Here is a 24,933-nt window from a genome sequence, read left to right on the forward strand (position 1 = left end):
CATGAGTAAACTTTGGTTTCATAAAGAATTAATTGTTCAAAATTGTTAATCCCTCTGGAAGATTAAAAAATTGGAGATTGGAGACAGTTTACTTCAGCAATGCTATTACACTGATATTTTCTCATAATCTTTACAGTGTTTTTCACTCAGCTGCCTTCAGTTAAACACTTTTTTTTTTTTGGTGAATGGTAGGCAGATTGGGATGCAAAGGGAACGTAAAAAATATCATGGGAACAATGGAAGTGAGTTACACTCTCTTAAAGAGCATATCTGCCACTCTTGTAACTAACGTTTTTACTTCTCTCTGGGAAATGAGAGAACGACATTCTTTCAATCAAAACAGAAGTCTTAATTAGCTAGGATGATTCAATATGGACTAATTTTGTATATCATTCAATTCCAATGAAGCAGCCTTCAAAAGCCTGAGAATCATGGTCCCACGACATCTTGCAGCTGCTAAGTTATGAATGGATGGTCTTATATCCAGTCTTAAGTGTCCATAAGAGAATGGTCTATTCCGTTGAGCTGTGTAATAGAAGAATCTGTTTCTATCACATATACAGATGTCAAAAAGGACAGAAGAAGAACCCTGCTGGAACTGATTCTAATTAATCCTTCTAGGACAGAAGTGTCAAACTGGCGGCAAACTTGTTGCTGATCTGGCACTGTTGTTGACATGGCAGCATAAGGTCTGCTCTTTGCAATGCTACTTCCTAATTCCGTGAGGAGGGATTCTGAGACCTCCGTTCTACTAACCCACTGTTCAGTTGAGGAGAAGTCAACTTGATTAGTTCTGGCATTAAGCTACAGCATCCTCCATAAAAAGTTCCACACCCGGTCTATTAGGAATGTTAACTTGCCTCAGCATTAATGGTAATCCAATATGTATGCAATTTCATATATCTTCTGCCTTCTGTTCAGTGGTGTTAGAGAGTAGAGAAGATGGCCTTGACAGAGAGATGGAAAATCTGTTGCTAAGGCAACAACAAATAAATGTGGCTTCAGATATTTACAAAATAGCGACATACCCTTGGGGTTTTTTTTTGTTTTTTTTAGTTATAAGCCTGATTAAAAAAGGGACAGAACTGTGGCAGGATGCAGCTTCTAAAACTGAGGACAGATTTTTGGACTATTAGTTTATACATAATTAACTTGGGGTATTGCTTTAAGTTAAAATCATGTCCTATGACAGTAATCTGCTTTTTATAAGTCAAGTGATCCAAAAAATTAATTCAAATCAGAAATGGGGAACTGGACAGTTTAGCTATCAACTATGCTTCTAACTATTTAATTTGGAAAGTACTTATAGATGCCAGCGCCAGGTACTGATACTTACCATTAGCTGCAGATCTTCCAGCTATTGAGGTTTGAAAAGTAAATCATGCATCATGTAGTCCTTTGCCATGAAACTAATCAGTCTTTATTGCCTGAAAAACAGATTCTGCCAGTTAATAAACAGATAAATATTTTTCTATAGGACATATGTCTTTTGCACTTGAGCCAATGGCCAGTCTGGTGTTGGGATGGTATGATAAAAATGATGATGAGGAAAAATGGGCAATAAAAATTCAATCACACAGAAGGTTTTGTGTCAGTGTATACATATTTAAGACTACAGCAACAGTTCTTGAATTTGGAAAACATTGAAAGCCTACAAACAAGCCTACAAACATGATTGCCATAATTTTGTTTATCTTGTATTTGAGCAAGCTGTTCTCTGAAAACCTCCCATCCCACCATCACATTGTCACTGAAATATTTTGGTTTTGGGAATTTTTTTTTATTTCTCTTTCATTAACTTGAGTAAAGATGATGAAAATAATGCTATCCAATGTTGGCCTAGTACTAGTTTTAAGTTAAAGCATACAAGACCACCTTCTCTATCTCCCAAACATTCTGATCCCAGTATAAAGTGTACTTGAGGCTATTCCGGGCAGTTTTGACTGTTTGTAGATCTGTTCTGTCTTCCTTTCCTTGGGAACTCTTCTTGAGCACACAACAACTCAAGAGAAGCAAGCAGGGAAGAAATGAACTGGGATGAATTAACAATAGGGTAGCTGAAAACTCCTTCCTTCTGAACAGACTAGAGCAGAGGTCTTCAAACTTGGCAGCTTTAAGACTTGTGGACTTCAACTTTCAGAATTCTCCAGCCAGCTTAGCTGGCTGGAGAATTCTAGGAGTTGAAGTCCACATGTCTCAAGGCTGCCAAGTTTGGGGACCCCTGGACTAGATTGAAAAAGTCTCCTCTCATTTCAGCAAGGGCTAAGTTCAGGGGTGAAATGTAAAATTTGTTACTATGGGCGTGGCTTGGGGGGGTAATGTGGCTGGGTTGGCATGGCCAACTTTTTTTTTTTTACTTTTAAAAGCATTTTTTCTACAACCTCTTCGGCTGAAGAGGTTGTAAAAAAATACTTTTAAAAGCCTCTGATGATCAGGCAACTCAGCTGGAATCACCAGAGGAGCCTTTTAAAAGCATTTTTTCTACAACCTCTTCGGCTGAAGAGGTTGTAAAAAAATGCTTTTAAAGGGTTCTGACGATCCCAGCTGAGCCGTGCAATCAACAGAGGCTTTTTTTTTACTTTTAAAAGCATTTTTTCAGCCAAAGAAAAAATGCTTTTAAAAGTTAAAAAAAAACAACCTTTGATGATCGCGCAGCTCAGCTGAGCATGGGCAGGGCGGGCAGGGATTTTTGCTACCGGTTCTCTGAACCACCCGCTGCCATCGCTACTGGATTGGACGATCCAGTCTGAATTGGGGGCATTTGACCCCTGGCTAAATTGGTATGTAAAACAAGGCTGCTTATTTGCTTGTTTTTATGGCTTATACATTTCAGATAGACCAGCTGCATTAAAAGAGAAATTCCTCACCCTCGGAAGCAGATGCTGATGTATTGGGAGGAGAAGTCATGGCTTAACATTTAGTTTTTGCATCTTATGCATGATGATCTATATTTATTAAACTGACACTGATTTCACATCCCTCCCAGTGCTAGCAGAGAAATCATGTATTTTGCTAACCTGGTAGAGGACCAATCAATGGTTAGCTGTTCCTTCTACTCTCTAAACAAAGAGTTAAACGGAGAAAGAATCACAAAATGGCACCCTTTTGTGGAAGATAATGGCTGTGCTAATGCACATTTCTCTGCCAACATCAATACTTTACCTTTCTTCCCCCTTTTATTTTCTTGTTTCATTTAGATTATTGATACAGATGGTCTATGTCATTCACTTTGATTTATGCATAGAATATATAAAACCTTAGCACTTTATAATCAGTATTAACAATATCTATTACATCAATGTGGTATTTATATGACTGCTGTTATTATACTACCAAGAACATTCAACATACCGTATATACTCGAGTATAAGCCGATCCGAATATAAGCCGAGGTACCTAATTTTACCACAAAAACTGGGAAAAACTATTGACTCGAGTATAAGCCGAGGGTGGGAAATGAGGCAGCTACTGGTCAATGTAAAAAATAAAGATAGAGCCAAGTAAAATAACATGAATATTTATTTGAACGAAAAACAATAAAAGTGCAAAAGGGGGTCCCCAAAAAGAATATGGTATCAAAAATACAGTATCTTTAAAAGTAACAGCAACCAAGCTAACGAGAGCTAAAATCCCTCAAAACTGGAGTTCTCCTCCTCATCATCTGTTTGTCCAAACAGAGCTTCAGCTACTTCAGCTTCTGTGATGTTATCCGCATATACGTTGTCGTCATCACTGAGTTCACAGTCGTCATCATCACTGCTGTCACTCTCATACAATGCGCTGTCTTCACTGCCATCCATAGCATTACTAATGCCACATTTCTTGAAGGCACGTTGCACCATGTCCTCTGGAATATCTTCCCATGCATCACGAACCCACTGTGCTATTAGTTCTATGTCTGGCTTTCTCAGATTTCCAACTTTTGTCAGACGAGCTTGACCAGATGTCATCCATTCATGCCACATCCTTCGCACATGGTCCTTGAAAGGTTTAAACTGACATCTAGGGGCTGCAATACAGATGTAAGCCCACCTGGAATAACGGCCAAAGTGACTTGAGATGACTTTGCCAATTTTTTTATGTCATCAGATGTGTGGGCTCTGAACATATCCCAAACTAACAGTGATCTTCTAGTCCAGTCCCCACTCCTCAAGCAAGAGATCCTATACTGTTTCAGACAAAGGATTGTCCAGTCTGTTCTTTAAAAACCCTCCAGGAATGAAGTGTCCAATAAGGTTCAAATTGCAAGTACCGGTAGTCCTCAATTTAAGACTGCAATTGAGCCCAAAACATTGTTTTGTTATTTTTCCCTAACCGTGTATGTATCCCCTGCCCCCATTTCGTCAGGCTGCCATCAAAGCGAAACGGCTGATTATTATTATTATTATTATTATTATTATTATTATTATTATTATTATTATTATTATTATTATTATTATCATTATCATTATCATCATCATCATCATCATCATCATTATTATTATTATTATTATTATCATTATCATTATTATCATTATTATCATCATCATTATTATTATTATTATTATTATCATTATCATTATTATCATTATCATCATCATCATTATTATTATTATTATTATCATTATCATTATTATCATTATCATTATTATTATTATTATTATTATTATTATTATTATTATTATCATTATCATTATTATCATTATCATCATCATTATTATTATTATTATTATTATTATTATTATCATTATTATATGATGATGATGATTTTTACATTGGACAGGCGAGCTTCAGTTTACCAAACTTTGTATCTTTTAATGAAACGTGTTAGTCTGGAAGGGACTGTTTGAACTCACAAAACACTTGCAACTTTTAGTTCCGTGCTGAGGATTTTTGGAAAGCAGCCCAGCAATATTTATTTATTGCTCGGACTGCTCTTATTTTCACTCCCCCTTTTCTTTTCTTTTCCTTCCCTCCCTCCCTCCTTCTCTGCCTCTCTTTCGTCCCCACCTCCCGGGATCCTTGCGGGTCGAAGGTTCTGCCCTGCCTTACACCAGCCGCCCACCTATGCCAAGGTCTCCTGGCTCTTTCGCTCTCTGTAAGCAGCGGCTTCTCGGCAGCGTCGCCCCCTCCCTCCATGGATCGGCTCCTTCCCCAGCACTGAAGGCATCCTTAGGAATACACCTCCACCTCCAGGAAAATAAAAGAGGCAGAGAAGGTAAATCGCCCGCCCGTTCGGAAAGGAAGGAGAGGACTCCAATGGAAGAAGGAGAGGAGAATTACCAATAACAAACACAAAGCGCTGGGTTAGAGGTGCCTTGTCATGTACAAGGAGATCAGAGAGGGCAACCACCATGAAACAATAATCAGACTCAAAGCAGGCTGCTTATTTGCCATTTGCTCTGGGTAGAACGGGTTTTTAAAAAAATTGGTTTGGAGAAGGAAAGCTAATTTGCTGATCTGCGCGAGGTCGGTTTCTTTTGCCTCCTTCTTCTTCCTCCTCCTTCTTCCCACCCTAGCTTGCAATGCCCCATCTCTCCTCCTCCTCCTCCTCCTGCCCCCTCTCGGGAGAAATTGTTGTTCTTGCCGTATTTCTCCGCTTTCCAAGAGGCTTTTCTTTTCACCTCTTTCTCCCCACCTCCCCAATTTCCATAGGGAAAAAACCCTAGGAAAACTTGGCAAAAATAAAATAAAATAAAAAGTACTGAGTGCAAATGTTTTTTTATACTGTAGTTGGAGTTTTCCACGTTTCTTTCACATTCAAGGCAGCATTCTCCCCCATCCTCGCTGCTTTTCCAAAACATGCTTTGAAACCTTTGCATTTTATTGGGATGTATTAGTGACAACGCCCCTCCGCCCCCTCCGAGGCGAGAGGAGGCAGTAAGAGGAGGCGAGAGTGACAAACAAATAAAAGAGAGTTCTTCTCGCCTTGGCGTTTGACACACTCGCCGTCCTCTCCGAAACCGAAATTGAGTGCGGCGGCAGTGGGGTGGGTGGGTGGGTGGGGAGGCCGCCGTGAAGTGCCGGCTGGGGAGCCGGGATTGAAGTGCCGGCATGCTTTGCCAGCTCGGCCGGCTCGTTTTGGGCGGCGGCTGGCCTCGGCGTTTTCTTCCGCCGCTTTTGATGGCGGCGGCGGTGGTCGGCGGAGGGGCGGAGGGGCGTTCGACATTTCGCCCCTCTCACTCGTCCTCCTCTTGCCCGCGGTGGGCGGAGGCGTTGTCACCCTCGCCCTCCTCTCCAGCGAAATTGAGTGCGGCGGCAGGGGAGGCCGCCGTGAAGTGCGGCTGGGGGCCAGGGCCAATCCCGGGCTCCCCAGCCGGCACTTCACGCGGCCTCCCCACCCCACTGCCGCCGCACTCAACTTTCGAGAGGAGGCGAGTGACAAACGCCAAGCGAAGAACTCTGTTGTTTGTCACTCTCGCCCAGCGGAGGCGTTGTCACCTCGCCCTCCTCTCCAGCCGAAATTGAGTGCGGCGGCAGGAGGCCGCCGTGAAGTGCGGCTGGGGGCCGGGATTGGCTCGGGCTCCCCAGCCGGCACTTCACGCGGCCTCCCCACCCCACTGCCGCCGCACTCAATTTCGGCTTTCGAGAGGAGGCAGTAAGAGGAGGCGAGTGACAACGCCCCTCCGCCCCCTCCGAGGCGAGAGGAGGCGAGTGACAAACAAATAAAGAGAGTTCTTCTCGCCTTGGCGTTTGACACACTCGCCGTCCTCTCCAGCGAAATTGAGTGCGGCGGCAGTGGGGTGGGTGGGGAGGCCGCCGTGAAGTGCGGCTGGGGGCCGGGATTGGCTCGGGCTCCCCAGCCCCCTGAAGGGCGTGAAGAAGAACTCTGTTGTTTGTCACTCTCGCCCTCCTCTCCAGCCGAAATTGAGTGCGGCGGCAGGAGGCCGCCGTGAAGTGCGGCTGGGGGCCGGGATTGGCTCGGGCTCCCCAGCCGGCACTTCACGCGGCCTCCCCACCCCACTGCCGCCGCACTCAATTTCGCCGGAGAGGAGGCGAGTGACAACGCCCCTCCGCCCCCTCCGAGGCGAGAGGAGGCGAGTGACAAACGCCAAGCGAAGAACTCTATTTGTTTGTCACTCTCGCCCTCCTCTCCAGCGAAATTGAGTGCGGCGGCAGGAGGCCGCCGTGAAGTGCCGGCTGGGGAGCCGGGATTGAAGTGCCGGCTGGGGAGCCGGGATTGAAGTGCCGGCTGGGGAGCCGGGATTGAAGTGCCGGCTGGGGAGCCGGGATTGAAGTGCCGGCTGGGGAGCCGGGATTGAAGTGCCGGCTGGGGGCCGGGATTGGCTCGGGCTCCCCAGCCGGCACTTCACGCGGCCTCCCCCACCTCCCCAATTTCCATGTGTTTAGTCTCCAGATAGTCTTAAAGTTATTGAAATATTTGCTAAACATAAATATCTTTTGTATTTGTTATGGCTCTTCTTTTGGACTATATAATATATAGGATCTTGATTTCCTTTGGCTTCTAAGAACTGGAATAAGTTTAGCAACAGCAATAGCACTTACACTTATATTCTGCTTTACAGTGCTTTACAGCAGTGGTGAAATTCAAATTTTTTTACTACCGGTTCTGTGGGCATGGTATGATTTGGTGGGCATGGCAGGGGAAGGATACTGCAAAATCTTTATTTCCACCCCGCTCCAGGAAAGGATACTGCAAAATCTCAATTCCTACCCCAATCCTGGGGGAAGGATATTGCAAAATCCCCATTCCCTCTCCACTCCTGAGGGAATGAAATTGCAAAATCCCCATTCCCACCCCACTCTAGGGCCAGCCAGAGGTGGTGTTTGCCTGTTCTCCAAACTACTCAAAATTTCTGCTACCGGTTCTCCAGAACCTGTCAGAACCTGCTGAATTTCACCCCTGCTTTACAGCCCTTTGTAAGCTTTTTACAGAATCAGCATATTGTCCCCAACAATCTGGGTCCTCATTTTATCCATCTCAGAAGGACGGAAGGCTGAGTCAACCTTGAGCCTGGTGAGATTTGAACTTTCAAATTGAAGACAGCTGGCAGGAGAGCAGAAGTAGCCTGCAGTGCAACTGCGCCACCACAACTCATTTCAACTTTCTTGACCGGGATGCCTTATGTACAGTCACTCATGCTCTTGTTACCTCTCGCTTGGACTACTGCAATGCTCTCTACATGGGGCTCCTCTTGAAGAGCACCCGAAGGCTCCAGTTGGTTCAGAATGCAGCTGCGCAGGTGATAGAGGGATGTGTAACAACACAGGGCTCCCATGTAACAACACTCCTGCGCAAGCTGCACTGGCTGCCTGTGGTCTTTCGGGTGCATTTCAAGGTGTTGGTTACCACCTTTAAAGCGCTCCATGGCTTAGGACCGGATTACTTACGGGACCGCCTACTGCTACCGTTTGCCTCCCATCGACCCGTGCACTCTCACAGGGAGGGACTCCTCAGGGTGCCATCAGCCAAGCAATGTCGGCTGGTGGCCCCCAGGGGAAGGGCCTTCTCTGTGGGGGCTCCCATCCTCTGGAACAAACTTCCCCCAGGACTCCATCAACTTCCTGACCTTCGGACCTTTTGCAGCGAGCTGAAGACATATTTATTTATTCGCGCAGGACTGGCATAGAATTTTAGTCGTTTTTATTTGGTTTTAAATTTTATTAGTGGGTTTTACTGTTTTAAATATATTTTAATTAAGGGCCATATTTAATAAGTTTTTTAATTACTGTTTTATCTTGTATTTATTCATTGTTATTTTATCTGGCTGTGAACCGCCCTGAGTCCTTCGGGAGAAGGGCGGTATAAAAATTTAATTAATTAAATAAATAAATAAATAAATTTAGGTACCTCTGCTGTGCAAACCGAATTGTAATTGCTCCAGATCTGACTCAAAGCAGTATGGTACAGACAGCAGAATCCACTGGAGTTGGACAGCTAATTAATTCAAATAATTTAATTAGCCAATAAGTATGTGTGACTTGGTTGTGGTGCACAACTCATAATATCTAAGGCAGAACATTCAACAAGTACTTCTTTGTTTTTATAATAGCAGTATTAGCACTAGTAGTGATGACAATAGAAAATTTGCTGGCCTTTTACAATACATGAAATCAATGGTCTGAAGCACTGATTCCATCATGGCTAATGGTAGGGGTAGCCCTGCCACAAAATTAAAAGAACCAAAGATGAACCATATTATTTGAATTGATTACCATGTGATCAAGGGTGGATGTTATCAAGAATAAGGTATCAAGTGTGTGTGTGTGGGTTTCCAAATAATATTAATGTGCAACTAATTAGATTGAAAAATTGATCATATGTGCCTCTTTGATGTCACTAATATCTTATTTTCTTTTGCATTATGCTTAATTTCTAAAATGTTCTCAAAGATAATTGTAACACACTGTATCAAAAATTTAAAATGCTGGCATTTCTAATTCTTTGGCAGAATGTTTGGGAGGAAGGCAAATAACATTCTCTGTTTTAAAGTTTGTATTTTGGGCTTCCTTTCATTCTGCCAGGAATCAGTGAATGACTTTTAATTTTGAGTTCCTACAGATTTTGTGTGGTGTGATTATGGGTTTCATTTGGACAAATTGTACTTTAACAGATTTTGAGGAAGGTGCAGTTATATTAGATGGAAAAACATATTTAATTTGTGAACATATTTAATATGTGCTCTCTGTCTTTTTTTCTGCAGCTGATAATTGTAGCAGTACAGTTCTGTGGGCTGTAGGTTCCTCAGAAAATCAGGAAATCCTACCAGGCTAAAAAAAAATACTTTTTAAATATAACAAAATACTTTGTAAAAAGATTGTGTAGGAGGAGTGGCAGAACCTGCAAGCAGAGTCAAAAGAGGAATCAGCCTAGAGTCCCTATGTAGCCACAAACAGATTAAGTCCAATTCTTCTAGAATTCCATTGACCCTTATCTAGCTCCAAAATAGTGCTGTTAGTTGAGTAGATTCCTGTGTGTAGACATGAGTAGTAATAAATCAGTTTATTTAGAACATCACATGTGGTTCTGGCACCTAACACAGTATCACAAGATGATTCCCTCATACAAATACCCCTTCAGGTAAGACTTTGTGTCATGTATGCCAAGGACATAGGCAATAGTTCTTCACAAATTCCTCTTTATGAGATTATTAAAGAAGCTTTTCTGTTTCTTGCTTTAAAGAATACTCCAATCTAGAGTCCCCTAATGAAAAGGAGGCAGAGAAGGAAAATGAAATTCAGTGTTGGGAGGTTTTGACCAGACAAAAAGTAAGAAATTTAAGAGGAAAATGTACTGTGAATTCCTGGCCACAGTGGGCCAACCACCATTTTGCTGAAGGTAGGAATGAACGACATGCTTCTTCACTCACTCCCCTCTTACTGCAAATGTGACCTTTAGGCTTATTTTCCTTCCAAGGTTTTAAAGAACTGCTTTCCCCTTCTTAAACTAAGGGCCTGGTGTGTTTTCCTTCAGGCTAAATCCAGCAGTTCACTAGCTATTTCTCAGAGGAAGAAATAACCCCTCACCTGGTGTTCAGTTTTTTTCAAGAAAATCTGGTTATAATGTTATCTCACTGACTCAGCAGTTAGTATGTTTGTTTCACATGAGGAATATCCCTGGTTTGAAAGGTAGCATTTCCTTTAAATTTAGTATTTTTGGGTTGGTGGGTTTTTTTTTGCAACCTCTTTACTTTTCCCTGATATAGTTTGTTATGTTTAGAGAGCACCATTTCATTGTTTCAGTCTAGTCATAAAAGACAAGAAATGTAGCAATTTAGAAGAAAAAAAATGGTTTTCTGTATGTGAAGCGGAGGTGGTAATCAGCAGGTTTTGATCAATTCTGGAGAACCAGTAGCGGAAATTTTGAGTAGTTTAGAGAACCAGTAAAGATCACCTCTGACTGGCTCCGCCCCCATCTATTCTCTGCCTTTTGAGTCCAGTTCATCGGGAGGAAATGGAGATTTTACAGTATTCTTCCTCTGCCACGCTCACCAAGCCATACCACGCCCACCAAGCCATGCCCACAGAACCAGTAGTAAAAAAATTTGAATCCCACCACCGATGTGAAGCAAGGTTTTTAATTGTTGTACTTTTAAAATGACATTGTAATAAAGGGAGCAAAAGACCCTGAAGAATTGCTTCAAAAATGCAAGCAAGGAAGATTTATTTTAAAATCGGTATTGGGCCTGCATATATGTGGATGCTGATGCTTTAACTTTATACATCTATATGTCTGTGTGTAAGTAAGTAGGTAAGAAAGTAAATAAATAAGTAATAAGACTTGACATTGCTTTCTTACACTAGAAAGTTTTAATGGGACAAATAGCAGGGGAATTGCTTAATGGGAAGATATTGTAGGCTGCAATTTAGATCAAACCTGAGTCCAAATAGATTTTTTAATTTTATTTTAGACTTAAGTATCATGACATCAGTCCTTTGAGGTATGCCAGGTCAGGAAAAAGAGACCACAAGAACCATTGGAACTTTACTTTATTGTTATAGGGGATAATAACAGAATCTTGGAAACCTGACAGATGAGCACAGGGCTGCAGCATCATAGATATGCCCTGCTTGTCCGTAGAGGTGAATAGACCTGTTCAGCAGCTTAATGTTAAATGTGTTCTCCCAATATGCTGGATTTCATTTCCGATTTTCCCAACCCACCAGAAGAAATGAAATGGAGTATTGTGGAAGAGAGTGTCACTGAATGGCTCAAATGAAGGAACACCCCTTATTTTAATGAAAATTGGTAACAAAGGTTGGGTTTTGAGTAAGATACTAAAGACATAGTTTTTATATATTCAAGTGCTGGAGAGAGAAAATTCAAGACCCAGTAACTACTTCTGCATGTTTTCAAATATACCCCCTCCACAATTCTTCCACAAAACCATGTTTAACCAGAAGTTTTCAAAAATACAGTCCTCCCTTCCTACTTATTATACAGTGTCACTTAAGCCTACTTTCAATATTTTCATGGAAATCATACTTAGAGTTTTGCCTGAAAAGCTTTGATGTGTGAAAAAGAGAACAAATAGATGTAACTCATCTATTTGTGATTAAATTATATCTTTTGAGTAACGATTAAATTATATCTTTTGCTCTTTATCCTTAGGTGTTTTGAGGATGGCAGAAGCAAAGATATGTCTTTAGCATTGTAACATCTTATCAGATTTAGTTGACTCCACATTGCTTAGCTTGAAAAAAGTGACAAATGTAAAAGACAAAATAAATAAATTTACAACTCCAGGTTTTTAGCAAAGCAAATTCTGTTACTGCTCCTTAGAAAAAATCTCAGGAATATGCCAGAACTTTGGTGAGATGTAAAATCACACATATAATAAAAGGAAGAAAGCAAATTGTTGTGTGTGTGGGTGTTAAAATCAGTTACCATATAATTATGACTGTAGCCTTATATGAATCACGAATGATGCTGACTTTTTTTTTTCCAAAAGAGAAAACATCAGTATAGCGGACCAAACTATCGATTTAGAAGATACAGGTTACATTTCATATGGATTCATTAGCTCAGATAGCATTGTTAATAACTTTTGACAGAACTCTTAATTGAGATATGTATTTTGCTCTGTTTCTAAATGTATGGTGAAGCTAGCAAATTTGATGATTCATCTGATAAGGCCAAAACATATTCTACTAAGTAGGAGCAAATTAGACAGCTACAGTTTCCCCACATATAAAATATTTTCTGAAGTATGCCAGAGAATATTTTTATTAGTTTATCAAAGTATAAAATACGAAGAAAAAAAAGTAGTAGAAAACTAAAAAAAGGGGGAGGAAAAAGAAAATAGATATAGTGAGAAGGAAGGAAAAAGGCACTGACTTCTGATGCTCTTTTGCACAGTAGACTACAACAACATCACAACCACAACTTTTTGCTTTTACACAACAGTAGGTACAATACAGGCCATTTGTATAACAATAAGCCTATCTAGTTAACAAAAACAAAATCAGTTTAATTTTTTTTTTCATTGCAAGCACAAAATTCAGAAGCAATTTCAGAGAAGTCTTGGATTGAAATACATATGACAGAGCTTCTCATACTTTAAGCTCTGGTTCATGCATCACTCAGTCTCGCTTTGCTTGATCATAATTTATTGAATTAACTGTAATATTTTGACCCATGCGAAAAGATATAAATAATAGTTTGCAATGCTTAATGGTTGGGTTTACAGAATACACTAATTAAAAACATTCCCCAGCTCCCCCAAAAATTTGGGGTATTAAAGCAAAATATAAGTTCATAGAATCAAAACAAACAGAAAGATTCAGTCAAGAGATATATGAATGAATGGCTGGAAACAGGGAGTGATAACGCACTGCACATTGTTTTGGCTCTTCCTCACATGGATAGATTGTAGATAACTGAACATATTTCATTAAAGTTTGTAATTTCTCAATGAGCATACACCAACACACATTGACATTTTAATTTTCCTTTTTCTGTAATCCTGTGAATGAATCGGCGAGGGATCTTATCCCAATTATGCTTAATGGCCCCAAGGAAGAGATGTTACTGTCATCTGAAGTGATAACTACACTTAAGCAAATAAATATTTGGTAAAGAAGTCAAACAAACTTTGATACAAAAGATTTTATCTTATGAATCCTGTTTGGGCTACTAAATCTGGGGTGCAAAATTCTGTATCACCATTAGATGGCTAAAAGTACAAGCTAGAGATACAAAAAAAGTCTTAATTTGTGGTTATTCTTTCGTGCAGTGGACTTCATGCAAGGTGGCTGGGGAATTCTGGAGCTGAAGCCCACATATTTAAACTTTCCAAGTTTAATAAACACTGATTTAGTGGCTGTCTGGAATCTAGCAGTGGCAGTCTAGATCTGGTAACCCAACCCATATCTATAGTCTCTTCATAGCTGATAGAATTCACTGATTGGAATATTATAGGAAATGCTCAGATAAGAGAAGAATGGCATCCCTTCCAACCTCTGTCATGAAGATTTTGTTTTCTTCACATCCACAGAAAGCTAGATGAGACTGGAAAACAATAAAGGCAAATGTAATAACAGGCATGGAGTCAGAGACCGATTGCAGAACAACCTGAATGTGGAGTGTATGAGTTTTAAACAGGTGTGTAAAGTTGAAGATGTTACTTCACATATATTGTTTCTCAGCACTTCCCAACCCGCTCATCATAAGCGTTCCTTATTGTTCTCTCTGTGTTTTATCTTTTACTCTGTCTGCTCTTTGTTTCTTTGTTTCTAAGATTGCTTCCCTGAAGGTCTAACTTTCTGCCTTCATTCCTTTGACAAACATTTACCTGGGTAAATTTTCCCTTGATGCTTTTCTTGGTAGGATATAGCTTTGTTGTTGATGTTAGTTGTTGATAGTTGTGAAGTCGTTTCCAACCCATTGCGACCCCATGGACAATGCTCCTCCAGGCTTTCCTGTCCTCTACCATTACCCAGAGACCATTTAATCTCATGCTGACTGCGTCAATGATTCCATCCAGCCATCTCATTCTCTGCCATCCCCTTCTTCTTTTGCCCTCAATCATTCCCAGCATTAGGCTCTTCTGCAGTGAGTCCTTCCTTCTCATTAGGTGGCCAAAATATTTCAGTTTCATCTTCAGGATCTGGCCTTCTAAAGAGCAATCAGGTTTGATCTCCTCTACGATTGACCAGTTTGATTGTCTTGCAGTCCAAGGGACTCACAGGAGTCTTCTCCAGCACCAGAGTTCAAAAGCCTCAATTCTTTGATGCTCAGCCTTCCTTATGGTCCAGCTTTCACAACCATACATTGCAACTGGAAAAACCAGGATATAGCTAGCTAAATAGAAAGCTTACTTACTTACTTCTGCCTAAGTCATGAATTTATTTTAAATACTGTAGCCCACCCTTCCATTAAATTAAAAACCTGTTTCACTAATCCTTGCTCAAGTTAAATTTCTATCTCCTAGGCAAAGACGCTCATTTAGCATACAGGGACATGGATTTGAAGTGTGAACCAGAGGTGGGTTTCAGCAGGTTCTGACAGGTTCTGGAGAACCAATAGCGAAAATTTTGAGTAGTTCGGAGAACTGGTAGTGAAAATTCTGACTGGCCCCACCCCCATCTATTCTCTGCCTCCCTAGTCCCAGCTGATTGGGAGGAAATGGGGATTTTGCAGTAACCTTCCCCTGGAGTGGGGAGGGAATGGAGATTTTATGATATCCTTCCTCTGCCAGACCCGTCAAACCATGCCCACAGAACCAGTAGTAAAAAAATTTGAAACCCGCCACTGGTGTGAACATTAGGTAATGGAGAAACTGTAATGACCAAAATTTTCTCATTGATTCTACAAGATTAAAATGCTTCTGACGTTCCAAAGGATTGTGATAAATATAATCCCATGGATGCAAAGCAAGATAAAGACCATGGGATACGGAAAATCACAAAAAATGAATACTTTTATTCTGTTCTTATATATCTGAAGAGTTAGATTAAGTAAAAGGTATTTGGAAAACTCTCTATGATTTGTATGGTAAAAGATGCACATTTTAAAAAGTGTATCATTTCATAAACCTATATAACAGGCATCTGCAACAGGGAGGCTGTCTGAATCTGTATATGAACAAAATGTAGGACAGCAAGTCAATTTAACAGAGGAAAATACAACCAGAAATTCTGATTGTCTTTCTCCTAAAATTGTTTCTGGAAAGCACTGAAACTGTAGTGTAATGCTCTAGAAAGAAACAGTGGATCTTAACCTTAACTATCTATAAAACTTTGATTTATGTAACTCTGAGAAAGAAACTACACAGTTTCTTTCTTAACTGCAACTACATAGCAACCCACTGCAACTACATAGCAAAAATGGCTTTAAGAGTTGTAAACCTAATCTTGCGTAGCTTTTTTTCCAAAAACACTACACTACTAACCAGAGCATATAAAACATTTGCTAGGCCAATTCTTTAATACAGCTTGCCTGTCTGGAACCCACACCACATTTCTGACATCAATACAATTGAACGAGTCCAGAAATATTTTACAAGAAGAGTTCTCCACTCCTCTGAAAACAACAAAATACCTTATCCCACCAGACTTGAAATCCTAGCTTTAGAAAACTTAGAACTCTGCCGCCTTCGACAAGATCTAAGTGTGACTCATAGAATCATCTATTGTAATGTCCTTACCTGTTAAAGACTACTTCAGCTTTGATTGCAATAATACAAGAGCAACCAATAGATTTAAACTTAATGTTAACCACTTTAATCTAGATTGCAGAAAATATGACTTCTGTAACAGAGTTATCAGTGCTTGGAACACATTACCTGACTCTGTGGTCTCTTCTCATAATCCCAAAAGCTTTGACCTCATCCCATTCCTAAGAGGACTATAAGGGGCATGCATAAGAGCACAAATGTGCCTACCGTTCCTGTCCTATTGTTTCTTTTCATATATATATATATATATATATATGCTTATACTTCCTTATATTTCCTCATATATATGTTTATATACTATATAATCATTTCGTGTGATGCTTGTGTATATTGTTGTGACAAAAATAAATAAATAAAATAAAAATAAATAAAATAAAACAAAATTTCACTCAAGAATCAGCTTGCAAAGCCAAGCACAAGCAAAGGTGGTGCTACATTTGCAAATCCATTGACCTAAACATAGGAAACAAGAAAAACCAGTCTGGGAATGTTCCAAAGACTTTGAGTCATAACACGGAGAAAGAAAAAAAAGACAGAAAATAGAATGTTCTCAAATGAAATGCATGGAAGAAGCCAGCAAAATCATCTAAGATTGTCTTTGTCCATCACAAAACAGCTTATGCTTTGATTCTAAGGTAACAAGCAACCTGTTTAAGGAAAAGGAGATACTTATGAATCCAGCTATTGAATACAAATCAAGTACTTTTATCTAATAGATAAAAAATTCCAATTTTCTCAGTAGATAGAAGTTCAGTAAAAAGTTCGGACATGTTAAGTAAAAGAAAGGGGCACTAAATTAACAGTAAAACATGTCTTCTACATTTAGATTTTAGTGCATTGTCAGTACAACTTACAAAACAAAAGGAGTATGAAGTAAATTTTAAAGATGATTGGTTTCAAAATGGAAAATTATTTATAAAAGGCACACTCCAAGAAAATGGACTTTTTGAAGTGAATTGTGAAGATAATAAAGCTAGAGCAACAATAAATTGCAGGCATAATATACCTGTATGTGTAGTGTATGGCACAGAAGAATGAGGCCCAGAAATCTAGATGCGGTTCACAATTAGACAAGTTGGCAAAAGAGCTTGATGGGCTGTATGCTAAAATAAAGCCAGGTCATGACACACACTTGAAAGTAAATCAGGAAGCCTGTAATTGGGGAGTGTGTCTGGCAAAAACAAAGAATACTTATCTACAGGAAATATGCATGTGTAACCGGTAGCGGAAATTTTGAGCAGTTTGGAGAACCGGTAGCGGAAATTTTGAGTAGTTCGGAGAATTGGCAAATACCACCTCTGCCTGGCCCCAGAGTGGGGCGGGAATGGAGATTTTGCAATATCCTTCCTCCAGGAGTGGGGAGGGAATGGAGATTCTGCAGTATCTTTCCCCTCCCACACCCAGCAGGTAGTAAAAAAATTAGGATTTCACCACTGCCTGCAGCCAATAAAATGTGTATTAGATAACTCCTGGGGCATTCATTAGCCAAGGCTAATGAATAGGGATAGCTAGAGACTAATAAAACAAATTGAAGAATTATTACTAAAATATTTATTAGACGATATTTCTTATTATCTTGCATTCTCTTTTAGTGAAAACGTATACAGTTTTCTTAATCCTTTGTTCTTTGTTCTTGGCATTTTGGCCAGGAGCCATTTTCGTTGGAGTACAATCATTTTCCTTGGAGCACAATCAGAAAACCTGCACCTCGTGTCTGGCGTCCATCATTGGCTTTGGCACCAGGCTCAGACCCAAATTGGGGACAACAATCTGAAAATAAAGCTGCAAATATATATAAATCAAAATGTCCCTGCTTTTTCAAGGCCAAAGCATGTCCTTCCTTTTCAGACCTTTCTGTTCAAAGAAAAAAGTCCTTGGAGTTGGTTCACAGCAACATCTGCAATTATTTAAGGAAGAAGCAGATTAATATTGTGTTCTATAGCTTATTACTCAAGATTTACTTGTTGAACAAAACAAAAGGGAATATTACACAAAGTAAAAAAAAATAAGCAGCTTTAGTAAGCAATAATTTGGGGGGAGAGCAAAGAGACATTGCACAGGTGAATTTATGGGAGAAGACTTGGAAAAGTACCCAAAATAACAAAGGATTGTATGCAGAGCAGTGGTGAAATCCAATTTTTTTTACTACTGGTTCTGTGGGCATGACTTGATGGGTGTGGTGTGGTGTGGTTTGGTGGGTGTGGCTTGGTGAACGTGGCAGGGAAAGGATACTGCAAAATCTCCATTCCCACCCCACTCTGGGGCCATCCAGAGGTGGTATTTGCCAGTTCTCCAAACTGCTCAAAATTTCCACTACCGGTTCTTGAGAGCCTGTCAGAACCTGCTGGATTTCACCCCAGATGCAGACCACAGTCGCCTTACCGCAGAGATGAAATCCAGCAGGTTGTGACAGGTTCTGGAGAACTGGTAGCAGAAATTTCGAGCAGTTCAGAGAACCAGCAAATACCACCTCTGGCTGGCCCTACAGTGGGGTGGAAATGGAGATTTTGCAATATCCTTCCCCCAAGAGTGGGATAGGAATGGAGATTTTGCAGTATCCTCCCCTGCCACGCCTACCAAGCCATGCCCACCAAGCCACACCACACCCACCAAGCCACACCATGCCCACCAAGCCTACAGAACCGGTAGTAAAAAAAAATGGATTTCGCCACTGCCTTACCGCTAGAAAGAATAGCATGTAGAAAATTATTTTCTACTGGACGCATGCTGCAAGATGCAAAACTAGCAAATAAAGATTGGGGAAGCATTAATATTGCCACCTACTTGCACAACAGTCTCTCAACCAAGGCCACAAATGAAGTGGTATGCAACATGCCAAAACAACTCAAGAGCCAGACTGAATTGCAGATCTTAGAAAGAGGTATGTCAGGTTGAAATATTTACAATATTGCAAGGCATAAATTTTTTTTAGATCACATCACACATACTATTATGACTTGTACTGTAAGATCAGATCATGTTCTCCATATTCAAATAAACGATGAGTCAAGACCACAGGCCTCAATGGGGATCTTTACCATGTGTTTATACCTGAAGTGCAAGCTAGCAGGGGGAAGATGAGGCACCACAACTGACAGGTTCAGAGATAGGCAATAATTGTACTTCAGAGTTTTCCTGCATCAACAAGAAGTGGGTGGAAGGAAAACTGGGAGAATTTCAGCCACTGAGTCAGAAAAACAGAAACTGCAGAAAATGAAATTGAATCTTTTCACAAGAATGACACATGGGTATGCCCACATAAAGGAAAACAGTGAGATACAAATCGGTCTTTAAGGCCAAATTCCATGCAGGAGCACCACAAGTTAAGAGATCACTCAAAAGTTTGACAATAACAATGAGATTAATAATACAGGGCCATTGATTGACAAGACCAATTAAGTAGATATGAGAGTTGAAACAAATATCTTTGCAGACAAGAAACTAGTGGGCCTATCCAAGGCAACATATGACAGTAGATGAATTCTTGTATATATCAATTCTCTCTGAGGTAGATCTGCACTTTCTACTTGGCCCATTGCCAGCATGGACCACTTACTGCTTCTTGAGTGCAGGAACAGATGGATATCTTCCTCCCATACAGAAACATGGATGTGATTTGTTTAAGGCATTGTGCATACTGAAGCATAAGAGACCTTGTTCATTAATTTATTCTCTCTTTCCTCTCTCTCTCTATTTTGTCTATCAATTTCTAAAGCAATAGATCCAAACAATACATTGGTGATTGGGACTAAATCTATTTTTGTTATAGGGAGTTAAGTCTCCCGATACGTTCATATCAAAGAAATCTCTAAATAATGAGTGTGCTAACTAGGCAGAGTCCTGAATCAGAAATATTTTATCAGTAGTGGTGCCTGTGAATTTTTCAACATCTCCTGGTTTAAAATGATAGTCAGTAAATGCATCCTGAGTGTGTGTCAATATAGTGCATGTTCTTTCTCCTGGTGGGATGAAAGCCAAAAGACGTTGGCTTTCAAAGCAGACTTTAGACAGAAATTCTATTTGCCTAGAACAGCATGCCTGTGCTTGGGTTAAAATTGGGTTTTGATTGCATTTGTGAACTATTGGCAAAAATGTGTCAGAATCGTCCAGTACTATTCTTATTATTACAGAATATTTCATCTGGCATGGTTGGTAACTAAAGGCTGGTAAAGACTGAACTGAGCCAGTCATTCTGAAATAAAATAAAAATGCAATGTCAGGCTTACCCTGAATGTATTGCTATTTTTGGTTTGTAGTTATATGATTCACGTGCCGTTAGGCACATGGGCCGCTACCTTTGTCCTCTGTCCTCTACCTTTGCTCTCTGTACTCCCTCTCAGTCTCCCCCACTTACAGCCAGCAGCTCCTCCCAGCAGCCTCTGGGAAGTTTATTTATTTATTTATTTTGTCACAACATCATACAAAAAGATTATATAGTATATAAACATATATATGAGTAAATGTTAGGAGGTATAAGCATATATATATATAGGAAGAAGAAAAGAAAAACAATAGGACAGGAACGGTAGGCACGTTTGTGCGCTTATGCACGCCCCTTATGGTCCTCTTAGGAATGGGGTGAGGTCAATAGTAGAAAGTTTTTGGTTAAAGCTTTTAGGATTATGGGAAGAGACCACAGAGTCAGGTAAAGTATTCCAAGCACTGATGATTCTGTTACAGAAGTCATATTTTCTGCAATCTAGATTAAAGCGGTTAACTTTAAGTTTAAATCTATTGGTTGACCTTGTATTATTGCAATTAAAGCTGAAGTAGTCTTTGACAGGAAGGACATTACAATAGATGATTCTGTGAGTTAAACTTAGGTCTTGTCGAAGGCGACGGAGTTCCAAGTTTTCTAAGCCTAGGATTTCAAGTCTGGTGGGATAAGGTATTTTGTTGTTTTCAAATGCAATAGAAGCAGGCTTACTGTACACTCACACTAGAGCTTTGAACTCTAGTGCTTATAAGTAATATCCTGAATGACAGGAAGCTAGCTTCCTATAATCTTCTCGGCTGTCCTTACCACTCTCTGTATGGACTTTCTATCTGAAGCAAAGCTGCCACCAAATAAAACAGTGATGCAGTTTGTTAAAATACTCTCAATTGTGCCTCTGTAAAAAGTGGCGAGGACAGAAGGAGAAAGATGTGCTGTCCTCATCCCATACAGGAAATGCAGACACTGGTTTGCATGAAGCATGCCACATTCACTTGATACTGAGTGGAGTATGACTGTGCCGACACTTTCTAAAATCATCTCCTTTGTTTTATTAACATTTAGAACCAGGTTACTTTTATTGCACCAGTACACCAGAGCCTTCACATCTTCCCTATAAGCATCGTCACTGTCATCCCAGATAAGACTCACCACTGCTGTGTCATCTGCATACTTCACAGTATGATTCATAGCAGATTTGGCACAGCAGTCCTGGGTCATCAAGGTGAACTGTAGCAGACTCAAGACATAGCCCTATGGGGAACATGTACTCAAGGAGATGGAGTTGGAAACTTTTCTTCCAACTTGCACAAATTGGGGCCTATCAATAAGGAAATCCAGTATCCAATAACATAAAGGAGTATTAAAACCTAATAGGTCCCGTTTGTTCACCAAATGCTGAAGAATGATTGTGTTGAACGCTGAACTAAAATCAACAAACAGCATTTGCACAAACCTCCTTCAGGTTTTTGTTCATTGTTGCATTCTTATTTAAATGCTCATACACATGCTGTTTAATACTTTGTCCTGAGTAGACGTTAATCTGACAGGGCTAATTTTCTGAGTCCTCCGCCTTTCCTTTTTTGAAGATAATAACAAGATTTGCTTTCCTCCAGTCTCTTGGGCAATCATGCCAGTTCTCTAGAAGTTCTCAGCAATTACATCTGGCAGTTCTGCAGTTGCCTCTAGTGGAACAATGATGACTGGCTAGAGCTCCATTTCCTTATAAGAGAAGACAGATTAAAATTCAAGTTAAGGCACTCGCCTTCTCAACCGCACCTCCCTCTCCAATCAACAAACTTACAGCCTCTTCGCCTTGCTTTTCGTTTCTGGCAACTTTCCCAATGTTTTCCTGGTTGTTTTGAATGTTAGCCTTTATGACACAATTCCTGCAATTTCTGGCAACTGCCTTTTTTATATACCTCCTTTCCCTTTGCTATTGTTATGTTCGGGAAGTAACGAGGCTGGAGACCAGGGTAGTGACAACAGCTCTTTAATATAGGGTGAACCCAGCGAAAGGGCTGGGGAAAAACCTCTCCTTTTATACATTTTACCAGGCGGCTTCAACCAATCAACAACGTGCTTGTTTCCCGCCAAAACCATTTAAACCAATTAAAGATACATAACACTCCTCCCCTCCCAGAAAACACTTTACCTCTATTTACATATTATTTACATGTTATTTTTCGACGTAGTCACGCAAATAACCTGGGCGTCTCCTGATTCTTTCGGACCTGCGCGGTTCAGTCCTTGGTGGTGTTTTGAGCTGGTCGGAGGGGCTGTTTGCTCCTCCCAGCTCTTTTTCTAGGCCATCCGGCCCTGGATTACTGGCAGACTCTTTTTCTTGGCCATCCGGCCTTGGATTACTTTTTGAGTTTTCCCTGCCGTTTCCATCGGGAACCTGATGGCGTCGCTGGACCTCCGGGACCTCAGCTAAGTCTTGCGCCTCCCCCGGGTTATGGTCAGCTGTGGGTTCAAATAAGGAGTGGTCATGATCTGTCTCATTTAGCTCGGGTTGTTCAGCTATTCGTTTCCTTATCTGATCTATGTGTCGCCTCCATACTCGGTTGTCTTTTAACTCAACTAAGTATGATTTTGGACCAGTTGCTTTTATGATTTGCCCTGCTAGCCAGCTTGGGCCGTCCCCATAGTTGCGGGCCCACACTTGGTCGCCTATGCCCATTCCTCTCGTTTTTTCTAGTTCCCCCTTGTAACCCTCTGGTGTGTAATGGGGATTCAAACGGTCTAGTGGGCACCGGAGCTTCCGTCCCATCAACAATTCGGCTGGGCTTCTGCCTGTAGCAGTGCTTGGGGTTCTATGCTGAACGGCCAGAAAGAAATCTATCTTGGTTTGCCAGTCCCCTGGCTTGAGCCTGGACAATGCCTCCTTAGCGCTCCGAACGGAACGCTCTGCAAGGCCATTCGACGCAGGGTGGAAAGGCGCAGAGAGGGCATGTCGGATGCCCTCATCTGCCAAGTATTCCTCAAACTGGGCTGCCGTGAATTGCGGGCCGTTGTCGGATACCAGTGTGTCAGGTAACCCGTGGGTTGCGAATAGGTGGCGCAGGGCTGCGATTACTGCCTCGGCTGTCATGGATTTCATGAGTATGATCTCCAACCATTTAGAGAAAGCATCGACAACCACTAGGAAAGTTTGGCTGTGGAAGGGGCCGGCAAAATCAATGTGGATTCTTGACCAGGGCCCTTGGGGTTTTTCCCATTCCCTGACTGGGGCCGTTGGGGGTAGAGGTCTGGACTCTTGGCAAGCCTGGCATTTCCCTACCCTCTCAGCAATTTCTGAGTCCATGAGTGGCCACCACACATAGCTTCTTGCTAGCCCCTTCATCCTTACGATCCCTGGGTGACCCTCGTGGAGGAGATCCAATACCCTTTCCCTCAATTTCTCCGGGATTACCACTCGATCGCCCCATAGCAGGCACCCCCCTTGAGCCGAGAGCTCCTCACGTTTTTTTACAAAGTCCTTAAACCGTTCGCCCGGCGCAGCGGGCCACCCTCTTTGCACCCAACCGAGTACAGTCCTTAACACAATGTCCCGGTATGATGCCCGAGCCACTTCCTTCGATGTGACTGGGCCAGAGTCCAAAGAGTCAATTAGAAGGATGGGCGTCCCCGGAGTGGGGTCTTCGATCGCCCCTGGTAGTGGGCATCTGCTTAACGCGTCTGCATGCCCCACTTCTTTTCCCGGTCGATGCTGCAGCTTGTACGAATAAGCGGCTAAGAATATAGTCCATCGAGTCAATCGTGGCGAAAGTGCCACAGGCGTTGGGCGGTCGCCAGCCAGTATTCCTAACAGCGGTCTGTGGTCAGTCACAATTTCAAAGTCTCGCCCAAACAGATATTCGTGAAACTTTTTTACCCCTGACACAATTGCTAGCGCTTCCTTATCTAACTGGCTATAGTTCCTCTCTGTGGAGGACATCGTTCTGGAGTAGAAGGCTATAGGGGCTTCTGTGCCGTTTGGGAGTCTGTGGCTGAGCACTGCCCCCACCCCGTAGGGAGATGCATCGCAAACCAGCAATAAGGGCAATGCGCTATGGTACTGGATGAGCAGGCTATCGCTCGAGAGCAGGTTTTTTACTGCTTCGAAAGCCCTACTTTCCGACTTTCCCCAAGACCAAACAGTATTTTTCCCTAGAAGTTTATGCAGCGGTTCAGCAATGGTCGCTTTGCTTTTTAAAAAAACCGCGTAAAAATTCACTAGCCCCAGGAATGCCTGTAGCTCAGTTTTGTTTTTGGGCGCTGGAGCCTTTCTGATTGCCTTGACCTTGCTCTCAGTGGGGTGAATTCCTTTCTTGTCTATTCGGTAGCCCAAGAATTCGACGGATTCTACCCCTATCTGGCATTTGTTCACTTTAACCTTTAGTCCGGCTGCCCGGAAAATGCCCAGAACCTTTCTCAGACGCACCCCCAATTCCTCTACGTTTTCTGCTGATATCAATACATCATCGAAGTAGGGAACTACCCCTGGGAGCCCTTGCAGAAGTCGTTCCATTAAGTTTTGGAACAGCCCCGGTGCCACACTCACCCCAAATTGTAATCGGGTACACTTGAATGCACCCCTGTGAGTTACAATCGTTTGGG

The 24,933-nt window shown here is 41.5% G+C and overlaps 1 protein-coding gene across 1 annotated transcript; it reads right to left on the bottom strand.

The window, feature by feature from the left end:
• Positions 1 to 22,289: 22,289 nt before the first annotated feature.
• On the bottom strand, positions 22,290 to 24,621 carry LOC131193263 (uncharacterized protein K02A2.6-like). Its single transcript, XM_058173264.1, has one exon. It carries the CDS (start codon positions 24,269 to 24,271, stop codon positions 22,511 to 22,513), a length of 1,761 nt encoding a protein of 586 aa, XP_058029247.1. The 5' UTR covers positions 24,272 to 24,621; the 3' UTR covers positions 22,290 to 22,510.
• Positions 24,622 to 24,933: the final 312 nt, after the last annotated feature.

The sequence above is a fragment of the Ahaetulla prasina genome, chromosome 2 (assembly GCF_028640845.1).
Source record: "Ahaetulla prasina isolate Xishuangbanna chromosome 2, ASM2864084v1, whole genome shotgun sequence".
Taxonomy (NCBI): Eukaryota; Metazoa; Chordata; class Lepidosauria; order Squamata; family Colubridae; genus Ahaetulla; species Ahaetulla prasina.